Source organism: Pundamilia nyererei, unplaced genomic scaffold, assembly GCF_000239375.1.
Source record: "Pundamilia nyererei isolate P.nyererei 1_Seehausen unplaced genomic scaffold, PunNye1.0 scaffold00041, whole genome shotgun sequence".
In the NCBI taxonomy this organism is placed as follows: domain Eukaryota; kingdom Metazoa; phylum Chordata; class Actinopteri; order Cichliformes; family Cichlidae; genus Pundamilia; species Pundamilia nyererei.
In genome coordinates this window covers 2,078,967-2,095,696 of record NW_005187442.1, presented here as the reverse complement: position 1 = coordinate 2,095,696, position 16,730 = coordinate 2,078,967, and the positions used below count along the sequence as shown (strand labels likewise).

Here is a 16,730-nt window from a genome sequence, read left to right as displayed (position 1 = left end):
TCTATCTATCTATCTATCTATCTATCTATCTATCTATCTATCTATCTATCTATCTATCTATCTATCTATCTATCTATCTATCTATCTATCTATCTGTTATTTTTGTTATACTTGTAGCTCGGTTTGTCTCTGGGGAGATCAGATCACACTGGGAAAAGTCAGTCCACAATAGCAGCTACTGGAAATCATTTTCCACGCTGTCCCAGGAGTGTATTTTTTCTATGTCTTTATCCAGCTGTTCGAGCTGTAAACATGTTTCTCTCATATAAATTTGGTTTCACGTATTGTAAAGAAAATAAAGAAAATGCTCCGAACTAATTCATTTACTCTTACTGAAAATAAAAACATGTCCAGACTTTTAGTTTAACCCCCCTATAAGGAAATAAAACCTCACATAAATTAAACTTAATCGATTCCCTTTAAATGATTTCTCGACACATTTAACAGGTTTCATTGTAGGCTGCTTATTTTTCAGGGTTACTGATGTTACCCGTCGCTGTAATTCTTATAGTTGGAGCTATATCTATTACACTACAGTTATTTATTTTAGAATGTGAGTATCGCAGTACTGCAGACAGTATAACGCAGGCAATGACAGGGTCGGAGGCAATGACAGAAAGCAGCCACACACGTTGAAGAGCGGCCTTCTATTTTCAGCAAAATGCTGCCATCTAGCGGCCAGTTTCTTCTTTGCTGAGACAGACTGCCGGTCTGCAGTGAATGTGTTCGCATGTGTGTGTGCCTGTATTCCTCATGCTGCATGGCCCCATTTTTTAAGGACAGAAAGCAGGTCTTTGTTAGAGTTTTAGGAAAATAATTTAAGCCAAAGTGAAAAGTATTCCAAAAGTCTTAAATTTAATATTTCTCACAAATAGTAAACCAGAGCGTGGATCACATCTGTAATACTGGGAGCCACTTCTCTTTGGTCAGGGTGGAGTCCATTCACATTTTAGTGCCTGTTTCCAACTCCAGCGGAGCGAACACCCCCACACTTGACTGTTCCCACCACCATATTTCACTGTGGGTTTGATACACCGTGGGTATCATTCTCTCTGCTGTTAGTCTGTTACATACACCCCTCTGTTACAGCCACAAATCTCAGACTTCACATCATCTGTAAATGGGTCTTTTTTCCATAGTCTACTGTGAAATGCTGGTATGTCTCTGCCTGCCATGAGTGTTTGGCCTTGAGACTGTACTTGCCGTCTGAGACCACTAAAAAGCAGCACTCTTTGGACAGGACCTTTGCTGACTAGAGGCTTGTGTTCATTATTTAGCATATTTTGTATCTGAGATGAAGTTAATTTTCTATGAATAAACAGAATTTGATGGTTTGATTATCTAGTGGTGTGGTCTGTACTGTAGTCATATTTGGCCTGCCTGATTGTGGATTTAGCCAATCCAGTTTCCACAAAGTGTAAAAGAGTAGCCTGCCTGACACCGCCTCCTTAAAAACCTCCAGTTTAGTCTTCACTGGAGAGCATGAAAGCCACTTTATGAACTTAGTACTGATGCCATGTTTCCCATTATCCCATCAGGCAACCATAAAGCCCTATTTATACAAAAACAACAATTCAAAGTGATTTACTTAAACAAGCCTTTCATGATCGATAAAATCCATTTGAGTATGATGAACACTGCTTCAGAGGAAGAATAAAACTTAAAGAAATCTGAACTTGATGTGACTCTCCTGTTCAACCACATGTCAAAGGTGCTCTATTGGATTGACATGCGAAACTAGCTGGATATTTTCTCTTTTTCTGACCTTTTCTCTGTAAATCTAGCTTTAGTTACACAGGAAAGTTGCCATTGATGAGCATTTTCTGAAATACTCTTTATCTTCTTTATTTTCTTCCCAGTTCTACTGTTCGGTTTAAACTTCAGCAGGTTGCCTTACTTTGTCTGCTTGCTTGCATGAGTTGCTCCGATGTGATTGGCTGATGAGATATTTGCATTAACAAACAATTAAACAGGTGCACCTAACAAAGTAGCCATTGAGTGTATATTATCGCTTCTACATTCAAATGATGGGGTTTTATACTTAAAATTGTGCTCTTGAGCTTTTGGACTAGAATGAATATAATAGAATATAATTTAAAAATTCTCAAAGTCAAAGATCTATTTCTACCTGTTTTGTTACATGAATGCACCTTCATTTAACAATGAATAGAGCCTCTCTTTGCTCTTTAATGAGCCCAGTTTCTTGGTTTCGCTCCACATGGTGTTAGATTCTGCTCCTCGTTGGAACGATCGTGATCACCTCCGTTCTCCTGATTTGTCAGCTCAGTTCTGGATTCAGAGCTGCTGACTGTGGAGGGCACTGTTGTCCACTGGACTACTTTTTATGTCATGAAAACTTTTGAGGAAACTTTGGTTAATCGCATGATTGAAGCTAGATACTCCTTTAAAAAAAAGCGAGCATGTATAAAGTTGTTTTTGTTTTAAAAAGCAATTTATGCTCTAAAGTTTCTCTAAATTTTTATGCTATTTTGGTTACAACAAATAAAAAACAGAAAAATAAAATTTACTTAAATAAATCAAAGTAATCAATCATTTTATATTTTTCAAAAATGAACACCTGCCGTCTATTAAACAAAACCCACAATAACATTATCTTGTTCTTCGTGTGTTCACATGGATAATTACCACGTGTCAATGTGCATGTGGTCTGTTAACACATTTTCCTTCTTCCTGTTCCGCTACACATACAAAGATCTCTGGGGGGGTTTCAGTTTAACCTCTGACCTCTCGTAGAAGGGCTGTTGACTTGGCTCAGGAAGTGAAAGCAGGTGTCAGCTGCTGGTGTTGGTGTGATTAAAGCTTTTTAATGATGCATTTTTCTAAACTTGAGGGTTAGATTTTGAACAGTATTTCCTATACTTTCACTAGATTATCTTAAACAGGAGTTAATCAGCTGCTTGTTATGGGTCAGTAAAAAACTGGTGTTTTATTGTTTATTGTATCTTACATGATCATTAGTGCCGTTTTCTCTAATAGCAAATTTATGATTGAAATGGGGAAAAAAATCTGGAATTAGCTTCTGGGTCTGAAAAACTCAGGAGGAATAGGCTTAAATTTGGGCAACTCCTCTGATTCTAGAAACAAGTCCAGTTTATAGTCATCTGTCGAATCTATGACTTCAGGAAAAAGATTCCTGGTAAGTTTATGGGCTCAGTCCCTAGTTTAAAGCTTTATTCAATATATGGTGATGTTCAGTTTGCAATGACCTAGCCACCTGCTCATTGGATGCCCTTCTCCTATCTTCCTGCACTGTCTGTAGCCAAGAGAGGCAAGTAACTCTTCCCTCAACACTGCTACTGTCCCTTTACCCATCAAAACGACCTCTTTCACCCATGTTCTTATAAAAAAAACAAACAAAAAAAAAAAAACCCTGGTCCAACAACCTTGATAACTTCAGGCTCATTTCCAACTTTCAGTTTATCTCTAAAATCCTGAATCCCACAGTAATAAAATAAAAAAATTAAAAATTGTTTATTTATTATTAGCCTCTTTTTTTTCCCCTCAGTTGGATTCACTTCCCGCTCATCACATCCACTTTCACAACATCGACATAGCGACACCCAAAACACTCAGTTTGAGGCTTCACACTGTGATTTTATTAACATCCATGTTGGACATAAGAGTCTGTGCCTCAAGCCCACAGTCTGACTTCAACTGATTAAAAGAAAAGTAGCGAACCTTCACATCAGAAAGGCTGCTGCCTGTGAATAAAAGCGTGAATTGATAATAGTTCCCTTTTTCTTTTACTGAACATTACAGTCAGCACCTTGGATAACTAAACAGAGAAGTGGATTTACAATACAGAATACAAATCGATTGTACAGTCTTGACGTCTCCATCAGTACAAATAAAACTAAGAGAGGAACATAAAGACACTTCTTTTAAATTCAAAATTCAGAAAAGAACTAAAGTGAGGTGAGGAGAACGGGCATGCAGTTTGATTACAAAGGATATGTTAAACTAATGCCTCTGTAGTGTCGTCACAAGGGTGTGAATCATTTTGTCGCAATCAAACTGCGCAGTCAGCAAAATTATAAAACACTATGAGTGGCAAAAAAAAAAGAAATGAGACACATGAGCGTGGTCCGTCATTCTTCAAAAAAGTCAAAGTGATGCTGACAGTATATTTTGGATGAAGATGTGGCTTAGCGTTTTGGCACTGAAAGTTCCATTTTCAAAGACAAACATATTTAAAAGGGTCGGGAAAAAATGCTGACACTGGCTTTTAATTGTTTTTATATAACAGTTATAAAAAAAGTAAAATAATCCCTTAAAATCTATCTCAGGCCACTCTTTCTAAACACTGGCCGCGTTGATTGAAAAATTGCACACTTTGTAAAATAAACATGTTCAGTGTCTTACAGAATGTTAGATGAGGAGATTAATAAGACAGAAGCAGATGTCATGATGTTGTGTAACTATGGAAGTTATATACAAGACAGTTTCTCAGCTTGGAAGTTGGGATTGGACAGAACCAGCGTTTCCTCCTGTTCTAGAAGTATTAATCATCTCAGCTTAATCTTGAAAAGAAACAAGCATATTTTTCTACAAAATGTCAACATTTTTATTTTTAATATGCTTTTCACACTCTCACCTGTTACAGCATTGTGTACCAGTTTAAATCTGAGATGTGAACACCTGATTTTTTTAAAGCAAACTGACACCAGTGTCTCTGGCAGACCGTCCACTAAACCGGGACTCTGTCTGTGCCGAGTGTGTCCCCAAGTTTTAGCTGTTGTCACCAGTCTGCACCTGGCCGTCATTCAGCAGTCTCTCTCTTTCTCCAGAGCCGCCCTCCTCTTCGTTCGCGAACCTAGCGCAGCACGGTATTCTGGCCAGCAGGGGGCGGTGCAGTCCGTTGTAGAGTGCGGTACCCACTAGCAGCACCAAGAAGCCCAAAACCTGCAGTCCGTGAAAGTGCTCCCAGCCCAATGCCAAGCTCACCACCCAGATGACCAGCGTACGCAGGCTGTCCAGCACCATACGGGTGGTGGCGCTGATCTCTTTAGTTACGCTGATCCCCGCAAAGTTGAAAAAGGCGATGCTGACCGTGTTGCCGAGCAGAGCCAGCAAGATGAGAGGCTGGTGGCCGATCTGACAGAAGGCATCCAGCGCGTCCTCCAGGACGTGCCGAGGGTTGTTGGCGAAGTTTCCAACAGGGATGAAGTACATGGGGATGAGCAGCAGCGACAGGACAAAGAAGCCAAAGAAACCTGGAAACAAATATTTTGAAAAAGAAATTACTTTAGCCAGTCGTGTGTGTTTGAGTTACCTCACCTCACCTTAAAATCACCCCACCCAGTTACTCACAAAAGAAAACCAGAGACAACAAAATTAAAGCTCACGAGAGTCATTAGGCTAAACCAGAAACAAAAGGTAAAGTGTAAAGCCAAAACAATGAGTTTAAACACGCTAACGTGCGCCAATCTGAGAAAAGCAGGATCTGGTGATAAACTGCTTTTCATACTGTGCCTGAAACAATTCACAGTAGAAGAAATATATTGTTATCCACTATTTATGTAAAAATATTGATTAATGCTGCTGTGTAACCATGTATGAAGTTTGTGCCCTCTACACTCTTAAAAAGGGTCTGTTAAAAAATACATAATGCACTGTTACATGTGTAACAAGATTGCAAAAAGAACCTTTCCTTGTAATTTTTAACAGGTGAAAGCTTAAAAATATTAAAACAACTTTGTGGCGTCAAATCTGATGCAGCACTTGTGCTAAATTGTAACAAATGATACATTACACAGCAGTATAAATGCTAGGTTAGGCCACACTGCCTGTTGTGTAGCTGAGTTTCTGAAACATAAGTTACGGTCCCACAAAGGTTAGGTCTGTGTGCACGTCTCTGTCAGGACAGTGAGCGAAGATCTTTTTTTCTTTTTTTTTTTTTAAACCCACGACACAGGTACTCCTGTGCAGTCCTCCAAAATCCCAACTGTGCAGATGATGTATGGATCTGCTGAATGCAGAGTTCACCGGGAACGGAAGAACCGCAAAACAACAGAAAAAACCCCAGCATGAACAGCACAGACACTTGATTGTTTTTAGCACTCAGTTTCACTTCAGCTCTTTGTATGTTATAACATCGCCCTTCTCCACGGCTGACAAACCAGCAACAGCACACCACAGACCTACTTTTGACACGGCCTTCATCTGACAACATAGGTCTATTCTAGATGTTTGTATGAGGTAATAAGACCTTTGCCCATCTCATTATTGACATTCAGTAAATACTGAGAATTCAGGAATGTAATTGTTTTTGTAGGTTTGTGGTTTGAGGGGATACACATCCACTCTAAAAAAGTTCATCTCCAGCAGTAGAGATCTGATGTTGTAAGCTGGACAAAGCTCCTTATAACTGTCGTACCTTCAGTTCCAACAGCTCGGAGGGGATGAACGTCATGTGTGTAGACAAACTTTTCCTCGAGGACCATCTGCACTGACACAATGATCTGAGCCATGATGATCAGAAGATCTCCTGCAGTCAGACAAAAAACAAAAACAAAGCAAAACTGTGAGGTTTTTTTTACTGAAACACTTTGCGATCCAATCATATCAAACAAACAAATAAACAAATCAGATCCTTATCAAGAGTTTAAAAAAAAAAAAAAAAAAGACCCCAAAGAAAACAAAACATCTTACCAGTGATCACATCACTGAGTTTGTGTGAGCTGTCTTTGTTTCCAGTGATGAAGTCAGCCAGGCCCACTATCACCAGCCCCAGAATGGTGATAAAAATGCCGATCCACTGATTAGGTGCCAGGCGACGCCCCAAAAATGCCACAGAAAGTAGACCGGTGAAGATGATGACAGCTCCACGGAGCATCTGGAAACTTGAGGCGCTCGTCATGTTGAGAGCTGTGAAACAAAAACGGTTTTAACAAGACGGAAGAGAAGGGTCTGGTGACCTGTAAAAAGATTCTGTGGACACTTACCAACATACATGATGGAGGTGGCCGTCATGTCGCACATGGCAGGAGGGAAGAAGAGGAAGGGGTTGAAGCTCTGGCCACGATTTACCCTGGGTTCTGGTCGACGTTTGTCGTGGCAAATTAAGATGTAGAAAGCTGCGAGACAGCAGAACTCGCCCAGAAACATCCCCACCGCCTGGACAGTGAGAGAGACAGACAGAATGAATTATTCCAGTTATTCTGCAAAGAAAACTAAAGACACGCACGAGTTACTGTATTAATCCAGATGTATCTTTCTGTTTTCAAAAGTTTTCTGATGAATCTTAAAAGGTTTGCAGCAGTTTTCACTTGCTTGACCTCCCAAAACATACACCTGGGTTTTTTCTGTATGGAGATCATTTCTGGCACCTTCTTTTGGGGTTTTAGCAGAACCGAAACGAGAATAAAAATTTAAATCCTCATTTGAATGGAAGACAACTCATCTGCAAACACTCGCCTGAGCTGTACTAACACCAGAAAAATTACTATGCAAACCAGAAACTTAGACGTTATCACTGCAACCGATGCATTTCAGGATGCAGTGTCCATTTTTAGTTTGCATCATGCTTTTCATAGTGTCGCTACCGCAGTTTGCAAATGTGTGCAGACAAGTCGGCATCTTCCATGCAAACTGTTAGAGACTTACATAATCACAAAGAGGTTTTGAGTTTAAAGATACAGCTGTGACATGTAGGTGAAGCTTTTTCACAAGTTGACAGACAAAAAAACAATTTAAAATGTTTAATTTCTCTGCATATATGAAATAAATATGTTAATATGGGGGCGACCGTGGCTCAGGGGATTGGGAAGCTCATCTGTAATCGGAAGGTTGCCGGTTCGATCCCCCTGCTCTCTCTGTCCTGGTCGTTGTGTCCTTGGGCAAGACACTTTACCCTACCGTCTACTGGTGTTGGCCAGAGGGGCCGATGGCACGATATGGCTTCTGTCAGTCTGCCCCCGGGCAGCTGCGGCTACAACTGTAGCTTGCCTCCACCAGTGTGTGAATGCGAGAGTGAATGAATAGTGGAATTGTAAAGCGCTTTGGGTGCCTAGAAAAGCGCTATATAAATTCAATCCATTAATAATAATAATATTATTATTATTTATTATTATTATTATAAATACAAATTGGAAAGATTTTCTTTAATTTAAAATAAGAACCAAGACATTATGAAAAAACTTTAACTGAGATCAAAGTGCTGAGCTCAGCTGTCACTAAGAGTTTATTGCCATACCTGTAGAAATGGGTGAGAGAATGGACGTTCTGGTTCCTCCTGGCAACCCTTCGCATTGAACATATCAGCCCATCTGCCACAGAAAAAAAAAAACAAAAAACCCCAAACATGATTATTACAGCTTAATTATAGATTTTTAAAACAATAAAATATATAGTCAGAAATAACACATAAGAAACAGAGGGTTTTTTTTAAAGAGAAAATTAAAAATACATTTTCTTGTTTAGTATTCCTTCACATTATGCCAGGTTTTGGTTTGAACATGTGGTGATGAAATAATTCCACTTCACCTACAGGTCACTTGTTTCACTGCCTGCTGACATGAAGAACGGCGACAAAATGATTGAATGACGTGTCTTTTCACTCGTGAAGTTAATGAGTGCTTAAGTCTGCATAAACCTTTATTTTTTTACTGTCTGACAGCATGACTGGCATGTGAGCGTCCCGGTGACAGCGCGAAGCAGGACTGTGGTCTTTAAAAGTGACGACACAGCACTTTCTTGAAAACTCTGAGCTCATCAATACGCAAAGGAAACTTGAGTGGATCTGTCTGCTCATCTAAATCTGCTCTTGCTTGTCCTGTTATTTAAGGTTGGTGTGCTTTGGATTAAATATCTTTACATGGTGGGTAGATGGAAGTTGCACGAAAACTATCATCCTCCGAGCTGTAACTGATCCGAGTTGTGGGGCTTTTAAGGCAGCGAGGCAGCACAGAGATGCTGCTGGTTTCAGGTGAATGTTGTGAAATTTGACCAGGTAGTTGTCGAGTTGTCTCTTAAGTAACACTACATGACCCGTTTTGTTTGACACAAACTGCAATTAGCAGCAGAACTGAGATGTGTTCAGCTGACAAAACCCGCAAAAGGACAAAGAAGTGCGTGTCAGGAAGCAGAAAGCTGATGTCCCAGAATATTGGAGAAGTTGAAAAAGCTGAATCTTTTGTTTCACTGAGATGACAAACCTCTTCCTATCATGACAGCAAAAGAGATCCTAAATGCAGTCAGCACTCATTATGATAATCTAGTCACCTAAGCTAAATTACCAGCAATCACCGATTCTGAAACGTGCACTTTTTTATTTCACCCTGTGACGCCAAGTATGTTATATTTGATACACCTGTTTTTGATGATGACTTCCAACATCTTCAGTGTGATTTTTTTCCCCTAATAAATTGACATACACAAACAGTATACTACTGCGAGCACCATTAATAAAATACACAAAAATGCCGGATGTAGCAAAAATTATAAAAATGAATATTTATTTTTTAATTTGTCAAAATAAAACAGAATTTTACAGCAATTATTCAGTGTTTCGGGATAAACATGGTTAATTATGATTGGATGTTGAGCAAAAAGGTCAATTTAAAGACATCTATAAATTGGTTAATTGTCTTTACTGGACAAAAAATATATCTGGTGATTTAATTATCTAGCAGCCAGTGGGTGACTCAGCAGGTTGTGGCAGTCTTGATAAACAGACTGCAACATTAAGTTGATTTATTTGAAAGAGTCGAGGTTTTCTGTTTCAGCAAATGTTCTCTTTGTCCTCAGTGGCACGTGGAGTCCCACAGGGTTTGATTTCAGGCCCACTTGTGCTTTCTTTACATCATTCCCCTCTCACTCAACTGGTCGAAGTAGATGGCTCCCCTCCCAAGCCAAGAACTACGAGTTTTCTCCCTATTAAAAGGGAGTTTTTACTTCCCATATTTTCCAAGTGCTTGCTCATAGGGGGTTGTCTGATTTTTGGGGTTTCTTTATAATATTTTATCAACTGTACCTTACAATATCACGACAACATCTCGAGTTGTTGTGGATTAGAGCTATATGAATAAAACTGAAACAAGCTGAATTGAATCTGTGGACATATTACTTTTATCTCCTGTATACGTTTTAATGTTTAAGCAGACAAGGAGGACACGCTATCTAAAAATGAAGAGTGATCTCTAAACAGTCAAAAGCAAATAATGTCATGCAGTTGCATTTCTTAGATAAATCTTTGCATCCTGTCGAGAGCTGCTTTTCAGTAGCAGTAGTAGATATTTTTTTACAAAGCTTCTCAAGTCACATAAAACCTTTATTAACCCAACTTTGATTATCAAATTAGGAAAATTGATTTCCATCATCCAGCATTCAGTTTTTCTTTTTAAATATAGAAAAGCGTATGGACTGCTGAATGATGGAAATCAGACCAACAACAAGAGTGCAGACAGCAGCTGCTAAATGTTTAGCTAAAATACGCAGAATTATGGTTTCTGGACAATTTTCCATTCTCTACCACTTCCACAGTATGGAGGTCAAAACTCTAGCCACACTTACATATACAACTTTCCCGCTAAACCAGTGGATTTCAGATTGTGGGCTTCATCTGGATGAACATATAACATATTAAAAAACATTTATTTTTGGTGGGGGTTGCTGGGCATTTGCTGATGTGGCTACAGACTAAAAGATCTTGCAGTTTTATAATATTTAAGAAGCATTTTTTTATTGTTTTCTGATATTTTAAAAACCAGCTAGGATCAAAAACAATAACAGGTTGCAAATATAAATATATGATAGTCTAGTTTTAACTACATTTAGTGATAAAGCCACAGCTGCAGTGCTCCTTGGTTACAGTGGCAGATAAAGCATTTGCATTGTTTTCAAATGCTTTCGGGTTTTGTCATGTGATAAACACCGTCTGTCTGATGATAAGCAAGTGAAATACTGATACCTCACATCTAAAAGTTTTTCTACAAGAGTTCACTGTAATGTTAATGTACTGATATCTTATCTAGTATTATTTAAAACAAATGTAATGTTAATACTCTGTATTTCAAATGAATCATGAATTATTTACTTCATCAGCAGGAACCAAAAGAGACTACTCTAAGGAGCTTGGAAAGAAAAGTGTCTGGACTTCTTTAAGTTGCTTGAGGTTGATGTTCTTGAAATTGAAGTTCTTGAAGTTGCTTCAAGCAACTTAAAGAAGTCCAGACGGTTTTCTTTCCAAGCTCCTTAGACTACGATGACCTGGATGACTGAGAACCTTCACAGACATACAAAAGAGACTACATACCACCCAAGGAAAAATACAATTAAATAAACACCAGAGAGTGCAGCTGCTCAGCAGGTTTTCTGTGTATCATATGTATCATGCCGTTTCTGCTGAAACAACATGAACCAAATGCAAGAAACACGTGTAAATCAAAGACATAATAGACCAAAGTTATTTTTATGTGACGACGTTATTTTTATGTCTCGATGAATTAAATGAGTTGAACTGCTTTTTATTCCCCTTTTTGAAGCAGACAGAAGCCCGACCTTTACTTGGAAAGGAAATAAGTGATCTCACCGTCCCCCCGCAGTTTAGTTTCACATGAAAACAGGAAAGTCTAGTTATAATTCAAACTCACAGCTTGATAAATATGTTAATGTTAGCCGCTTACAAGCTAACAAGGAAACGAGATGCTATTGTTACTAGCTAACGGGGTAGCTCTACGTTAACAATCTGTAAGAAAATGCAATAAACGAACTACATTTATTAACTTCTCTAAACAATTAACTGGGCACCACCACCCTTCAAATTTTATGTTAAATCTGTAGTTCAGGTCGGTTCCTGGGTCCAAGCTCCAGCTACAGTAACTGTAGACACACGACACGGTAGGGAAAAACATAATTAAATCTACTCACTTGGCCGACAGCGTGTTGATGGAGCCGGTTGTAAGCATAAGTCCCGCGAGGAACAGCTGGTATTTTGTCCAAGCCATGATGGACGATGGATGGACCGGGACGAGCAGGAAACGGACACCACCGAGCTGTGTTTTGGTGAAATACACCGCTGTTGTTTAGCCGCTCCGCTTGATCTACTCTGCCCAGCCACGCTCTATGAACGTCACATGACAGCTCATCGTCAGCTGACTGCCGAGAGTTATAGCTGTGTTACCTTCAGGACTCGTCGGAAATTACGCAACCCATTTCTTTTGATGATGAAAAATGAAAGTAAAAAGGCCTACTTTAAGAGTTTGAGATGGTTCAGTGGATGTATAAATGAAGCACAAATGGGATCCCCTTAAACAGATTTTTAGTTTTAGTATTGTTATTTTCCTCTGAATAATCAATTCTGTCCCTAGTTATCTAATATAAATTAAGTAAGTCAGATTTTTTTTGTTCAACTTGTTGTCAATATGTACAGAGTAGATCAGGAAAGATGTGTAACAGTAAACATCTACAGCCATCTCTTAAACACAGTGGGGGCTGCGTCATGGCTTGGGCTGCATTTCAGCTAGTGGTGTTGGAGATATTGTCAATTATGTACACAGAAAATTACTGTCAAGGTTTGATCCACCATGCAACATCTGAAAAACATCTGATTGGCCACAGCTTCATTTTTCAGCCTGACAGTGGTCCCCAAAACACTGCCAGTGCAGTAGAAGCATGCCTTGATAGAAAAACACACAGCGCAACATTATATCAGTCGTGAACTGGCCTCCTCAGAGCACTGTGGGATCATCTTGACAGAGAATGGAACAAAAAGCAGCCAGCATCCAAAAAAGAGCTTTGAATTTCCTTCAAGAAGCATGGAGAACTATTCCTGAAGACTACTGAAGAAATTAGATGAAAGTTTCTTAAAAGAGGTCGGGCTGTGTTGAGAAAAAAGAAAGAAAGAAAAAAGTGGTCGTAATTTCACTTTCACGGTTGTTAAAATTGTACAAACTCTGTTTGTCCTGTATGTACTTTTTATTCTTCCATGTATGTTTGCACATACTTCAATAAATCACTGCACCTACAGTATTTGCCATTTTCCTAGTAAAATATACAGAAATTAGGGGTGGCTCTAAGCACACAGTACAGTAAAAAACAGTTATACTCTCAACCTTTGACTTTGATCAGATTAGAAGGGTGAGCTATGGAAGATATATAGATGATTGAATTTTCATATCTCTAGGCCAGAAGTAGTGATGCACTTTTGAGTGAACTTATTTCCAGGTAAGTCTGGACTGACACATTAGCTTTTCACTGTTGTCAGTTACTAACTTCTACTCATATGGCATTTACTGAAAACTGTGACCAGTGTTTATCTGGTCTGTCACTCTGATTGTTAACAGGCATAATGTTCATAGATAATGTTCATAGATAATGTGACCTTTAAAACATTTTTCTCATTTTTTTCATAGTGTTTTTGCTGTTTCCCTGTTGCTAAAGCCAGAATAAACCAATAAAAAATAAGAACATGTGGTGCATTCCTAGATTTTAGTGCACTGTGTGTAAAGTTTGAGGAACTGTATAAGGTAACTCAATTTATTATAAAGACAGTATCCTGCTGAGTCATTAAACACATCCAGTATACTATATTTGAGTTAAATACTAGTCTAGTGTCCTTGATATCTGCAGCTTTATCACATAGTGGTGAAGCAGCATATCATTTGAACTAAAACCCCTCTTTTCACTCATGTTACCATATCTGATTCACCATTGCTTTCCAGCTAATGCACTTAAGGCAAATGCTTTCAAGGGTCCCTAAACGTAGCAGAGCAGGCACCATGGATAACCAGCAGGTGGAGTCAAAGACCAGACAGACCATCTAAGAACTCAAACTGGGACCAGAGTGTGTCCCCCCCTTTGTGGCCTCACATTGATTAAAATTAGAACAGGCATTCCACTTTCCATGAGGATGCTGTCCCATATTAGGTCAATCTATGGCTTTTCTAAACCTCTGAATAAAAGATCAGTGTCATTTAATTAAAAAAAAATACTTACAGTAAAGTTAAGCATTTGAGGCTCTAGATTCACATTTTTAATGTTACTTGGACAATCCTCACTGGAATGACTCACACCAAAAGCCTGAGAAAATCAAGCTTTCACAGCTTCTATTTGCTGCAGGGATATTTTCGGCTCTTCTCGTGCTTTCACTCCTCCGGTGTTAAAGGGTGCTAAACAGAATTCTTGGTGACTTCCCAGACAGCTGATGAGAACAAGGAGTCATCGCCTCAGTGACTCCCTGTGAAGTGTCTCATCTCTCCTCTCTCTGCAGACAGCAGTAAAACCTCTTGGCTCTTACCACTTAACATTTAGTTATCGTAAGTTTGCTCAAGTGCTGCCGTGAATGAAAAAAATAACAAGTTCTTTATACTGCTTGGGCAATGAGAACATACCTGTAATAAAGGAACAGGGAAAACAGTTTTTCACACCACTGTATACAGAGCTTCTGCTGTATTTGAACACTCAGAGCACTTTCCACTATGTGCCTCATTCACCCTAGCACTTTAAAAAAAATCTAACATTTACACAATGCAAATGAGGGCAGTCCGGGGTTCAGTATCGTTCCCAGGGCACTGCAGTGCAAACTGGAGGAGCTGGGGATCGAACATCCAATCTCCCAATTAACGAATAACCCCGTTGTCCATTAATTGGAAATCAACTCTGAGTCAAAGAGGCCCTCATTTGTCAGTTTGATTTGTTGATTTGATTACTCTTATTTAATTAATAAGTCAATCTGAGTGTTGCATCCACAAATTGATCTAGGGATAAGGGGAGTAGCATAGTATTAGATGGAGAAACATGAGGAGGTTGTTTGAGTCTGAAAAGATTTATTGCCAGGATGTTATCAATGAAGTACAAGTTAGCTTCAAGGAGAGCCAAGGCCAACACACACATACATAAACAGACCCAACTTGAAATACAACACCATCAAATGATTAACTGAGGCAAAAGAAAAGCTACAAACACATACCTCAAATCCCTGATGAGTAAAAGCAAGGTAATCGGGAACATGAACCTTAACAAAACAAAGCAAAAGGCTAACAGCTCACTTTCAAAACACATGACACTTATATAGGCCCTGGAGGGCATCTATTAGCTGCAGGACTTAGATCTTAGGGGGGCTTCAAACTCTTTGTTACATTTTCAGGTCCTTTTTTTCAGTTTCAGTCTTTTGACCCTAATTTTGTGTTGTGGGTGTACATCAAGGAGGAGGGGTGTAGACTAATTATTGACAGCTCCTGTGTCACGTTCGTTACAAGTTAAAAATCAGCATTTTGTTTGAAGATGGCCGCCGATCCCGTGAAGGAGCTGGCACCAACAGTTAAGAAAGATGGTTTCTGATTACCCTATGATGGACTATAGAACAAATAAGTTTGTAACATATTGATATACACTAAGGTGGGGGAAAAATTACCCCACCAACAGCGAATAGTGTTATCTGATTGGATGGTAGTTCGCAAAGCAGCAAGATCTCTGAACTCTGTAAAGAAATCTAAGAATCGCCCAGTCATTACTGTATATTCTATTGAAATAGGATCCCCTACCTTAAAATGCCGTTGCACTTTAATAGAGCTTTAATCTTAATGTATATCAGTATATTACCAATGTCACCTGTCAATATAGTGAAATGGCAAATTAGATATAAAAAATAATAATAAAAAAAATGAATTTGAAGCCAAAACAAAAAACTGTAAAAAAAAAAGAAAAAAGATTTGCATTATTTTAAATAAAAAAATAAAATAAAATATCAAAATTTCATTTTAAATCACTTTTTCAAATGAATAAAACTTCTGACAGCTTCTGTGTTTTCTTCTCTCTGTCATCATATTCAGTGTTAGTCTTCATGTCTCACTGTTAGCTTTTTTGACTTTGGTCACTTCCTGTTTTACTTTGAAGGATAACTTTCTCATGTGTCCTGCTTCAGCTTTACTTCCTAATCTTTTCTCTGGCTTGCCATCATTAGGATGTGACTGCTTTTAGTTTCACTCTTGTTTGGTTCTTTTCTTCTCCTTCGTTTCAATAATTTTATTACATTGTTGGTTTCTTTGCTTTGTGATGTGTATGTGATATTTAATATAGTGAAACCATAATTACTTGTATGAATCTCAAGAAGCATAATAAGTAATAAACCTCTTTAATGAGGTTTGTGATGAGTCCAAGGTTGACAATGTGTCTTCCTTTTACTTAAAAAAAATTATGTTGCATGATAATAAGGCTTTATGTGACAAGATGACTTTTAATCTTGCAATCAAAAATAATTAATAAAATTATTCTTGTAATTTGGAAACAGCATGAAAGTCACTTTAACCTCTGTTTAGAATCACTTAAATCACCCAAAAAGTCTTTATACTTACTAACAAACTTAATATTAAATTACATTAAATTATCTGAAATATTTATTGACTTAAAAAAGTCTTGATACAAATCAATCAGTATCAACCTTGGTTGTTCACCTAATGTACTGTATGTAAACACTCAATTGATGCTTTGCGAGGCTGGCTCTGTTGTTTTATACTCTTCCTGTACTAGCTGCGGCAAACCTCACAGATGCTTTTCATTGTTAATGCCTTATTTGAAAACATCACATTGATTGTAGCAAAGCGATGAATGGAGCAATGGAAGCAGATATTGTATTTCCTTCTAAATAGCTAACCATAAAACATCACTTCGTTAACAAGGCAATCAAAATTGGCTGTCACAACTGTCCCTGCCCTTAAACCTCTTCTACCCTGGAGGTCGCTGTAGCTGGATCAGGTAATAAAATCCAATCT

The 16,730-nt window shown here is 38.5% G+C and overlaps 1 protein-coding gene across 1 annotated transcript; it reads right to left on the bottom strand.

The window, feature by feature from the left end:
• Window positions 1–3,594: 3,594 nt before the first annotated feature.
• On the bottom strand, window positions 3,595–12,108 carry slc35f6 (solute carrier family 35 member F6). The gene is made up of 6 exons (XM_005731093.1): window positions 11,890–12,108; window positions 8,216–8,288; window positions 6,966–7,137; window positions 6,673–6,888; window positions 6,398–6,508; window positions 3,595–5,234 (listed from the first exon to the last, which is right to left on the bottom strand). Exons 1-6 carry the CDS (start codon window positions 11,964–11,966, stop codon window positions 4,750–4,752), a joined length of 1,134 nt encoding a protein of 377 aa, XP_005731150.1. The 5' UTR covers window positions 11,967–12,108; the 3' UTR covers window positions 3,595–4,749.
• Between the last annotated feature and the right edge of the window lie 4,622 nt (window positions 12,109–16,730).

Bases quoted from the DNA above. Each gene is read 5' to 3' on its own strand.
- slc35f6 (XM_005731093.1), bottom strand. From the start codon at position 11,966: ATGGCTTGGACAAAATACCAGCTGTTCCTCGCGGGACTTATGCTTACA. The intron at 8,289-11,889 runs GTGAGTAGATTT...TTTCTGTGGCAG, and splicing joins ATCAACACGCTGTCGGCCAA to ATGGGCTGATATGTTCAATG. The intron at 6,509-6,672 runs GTAAGATGTTTT...GTCTGACTGCAG, and splicing joins ACTCAGTGATGTGATCACTG to GAGATCTTCTGATCATCATG.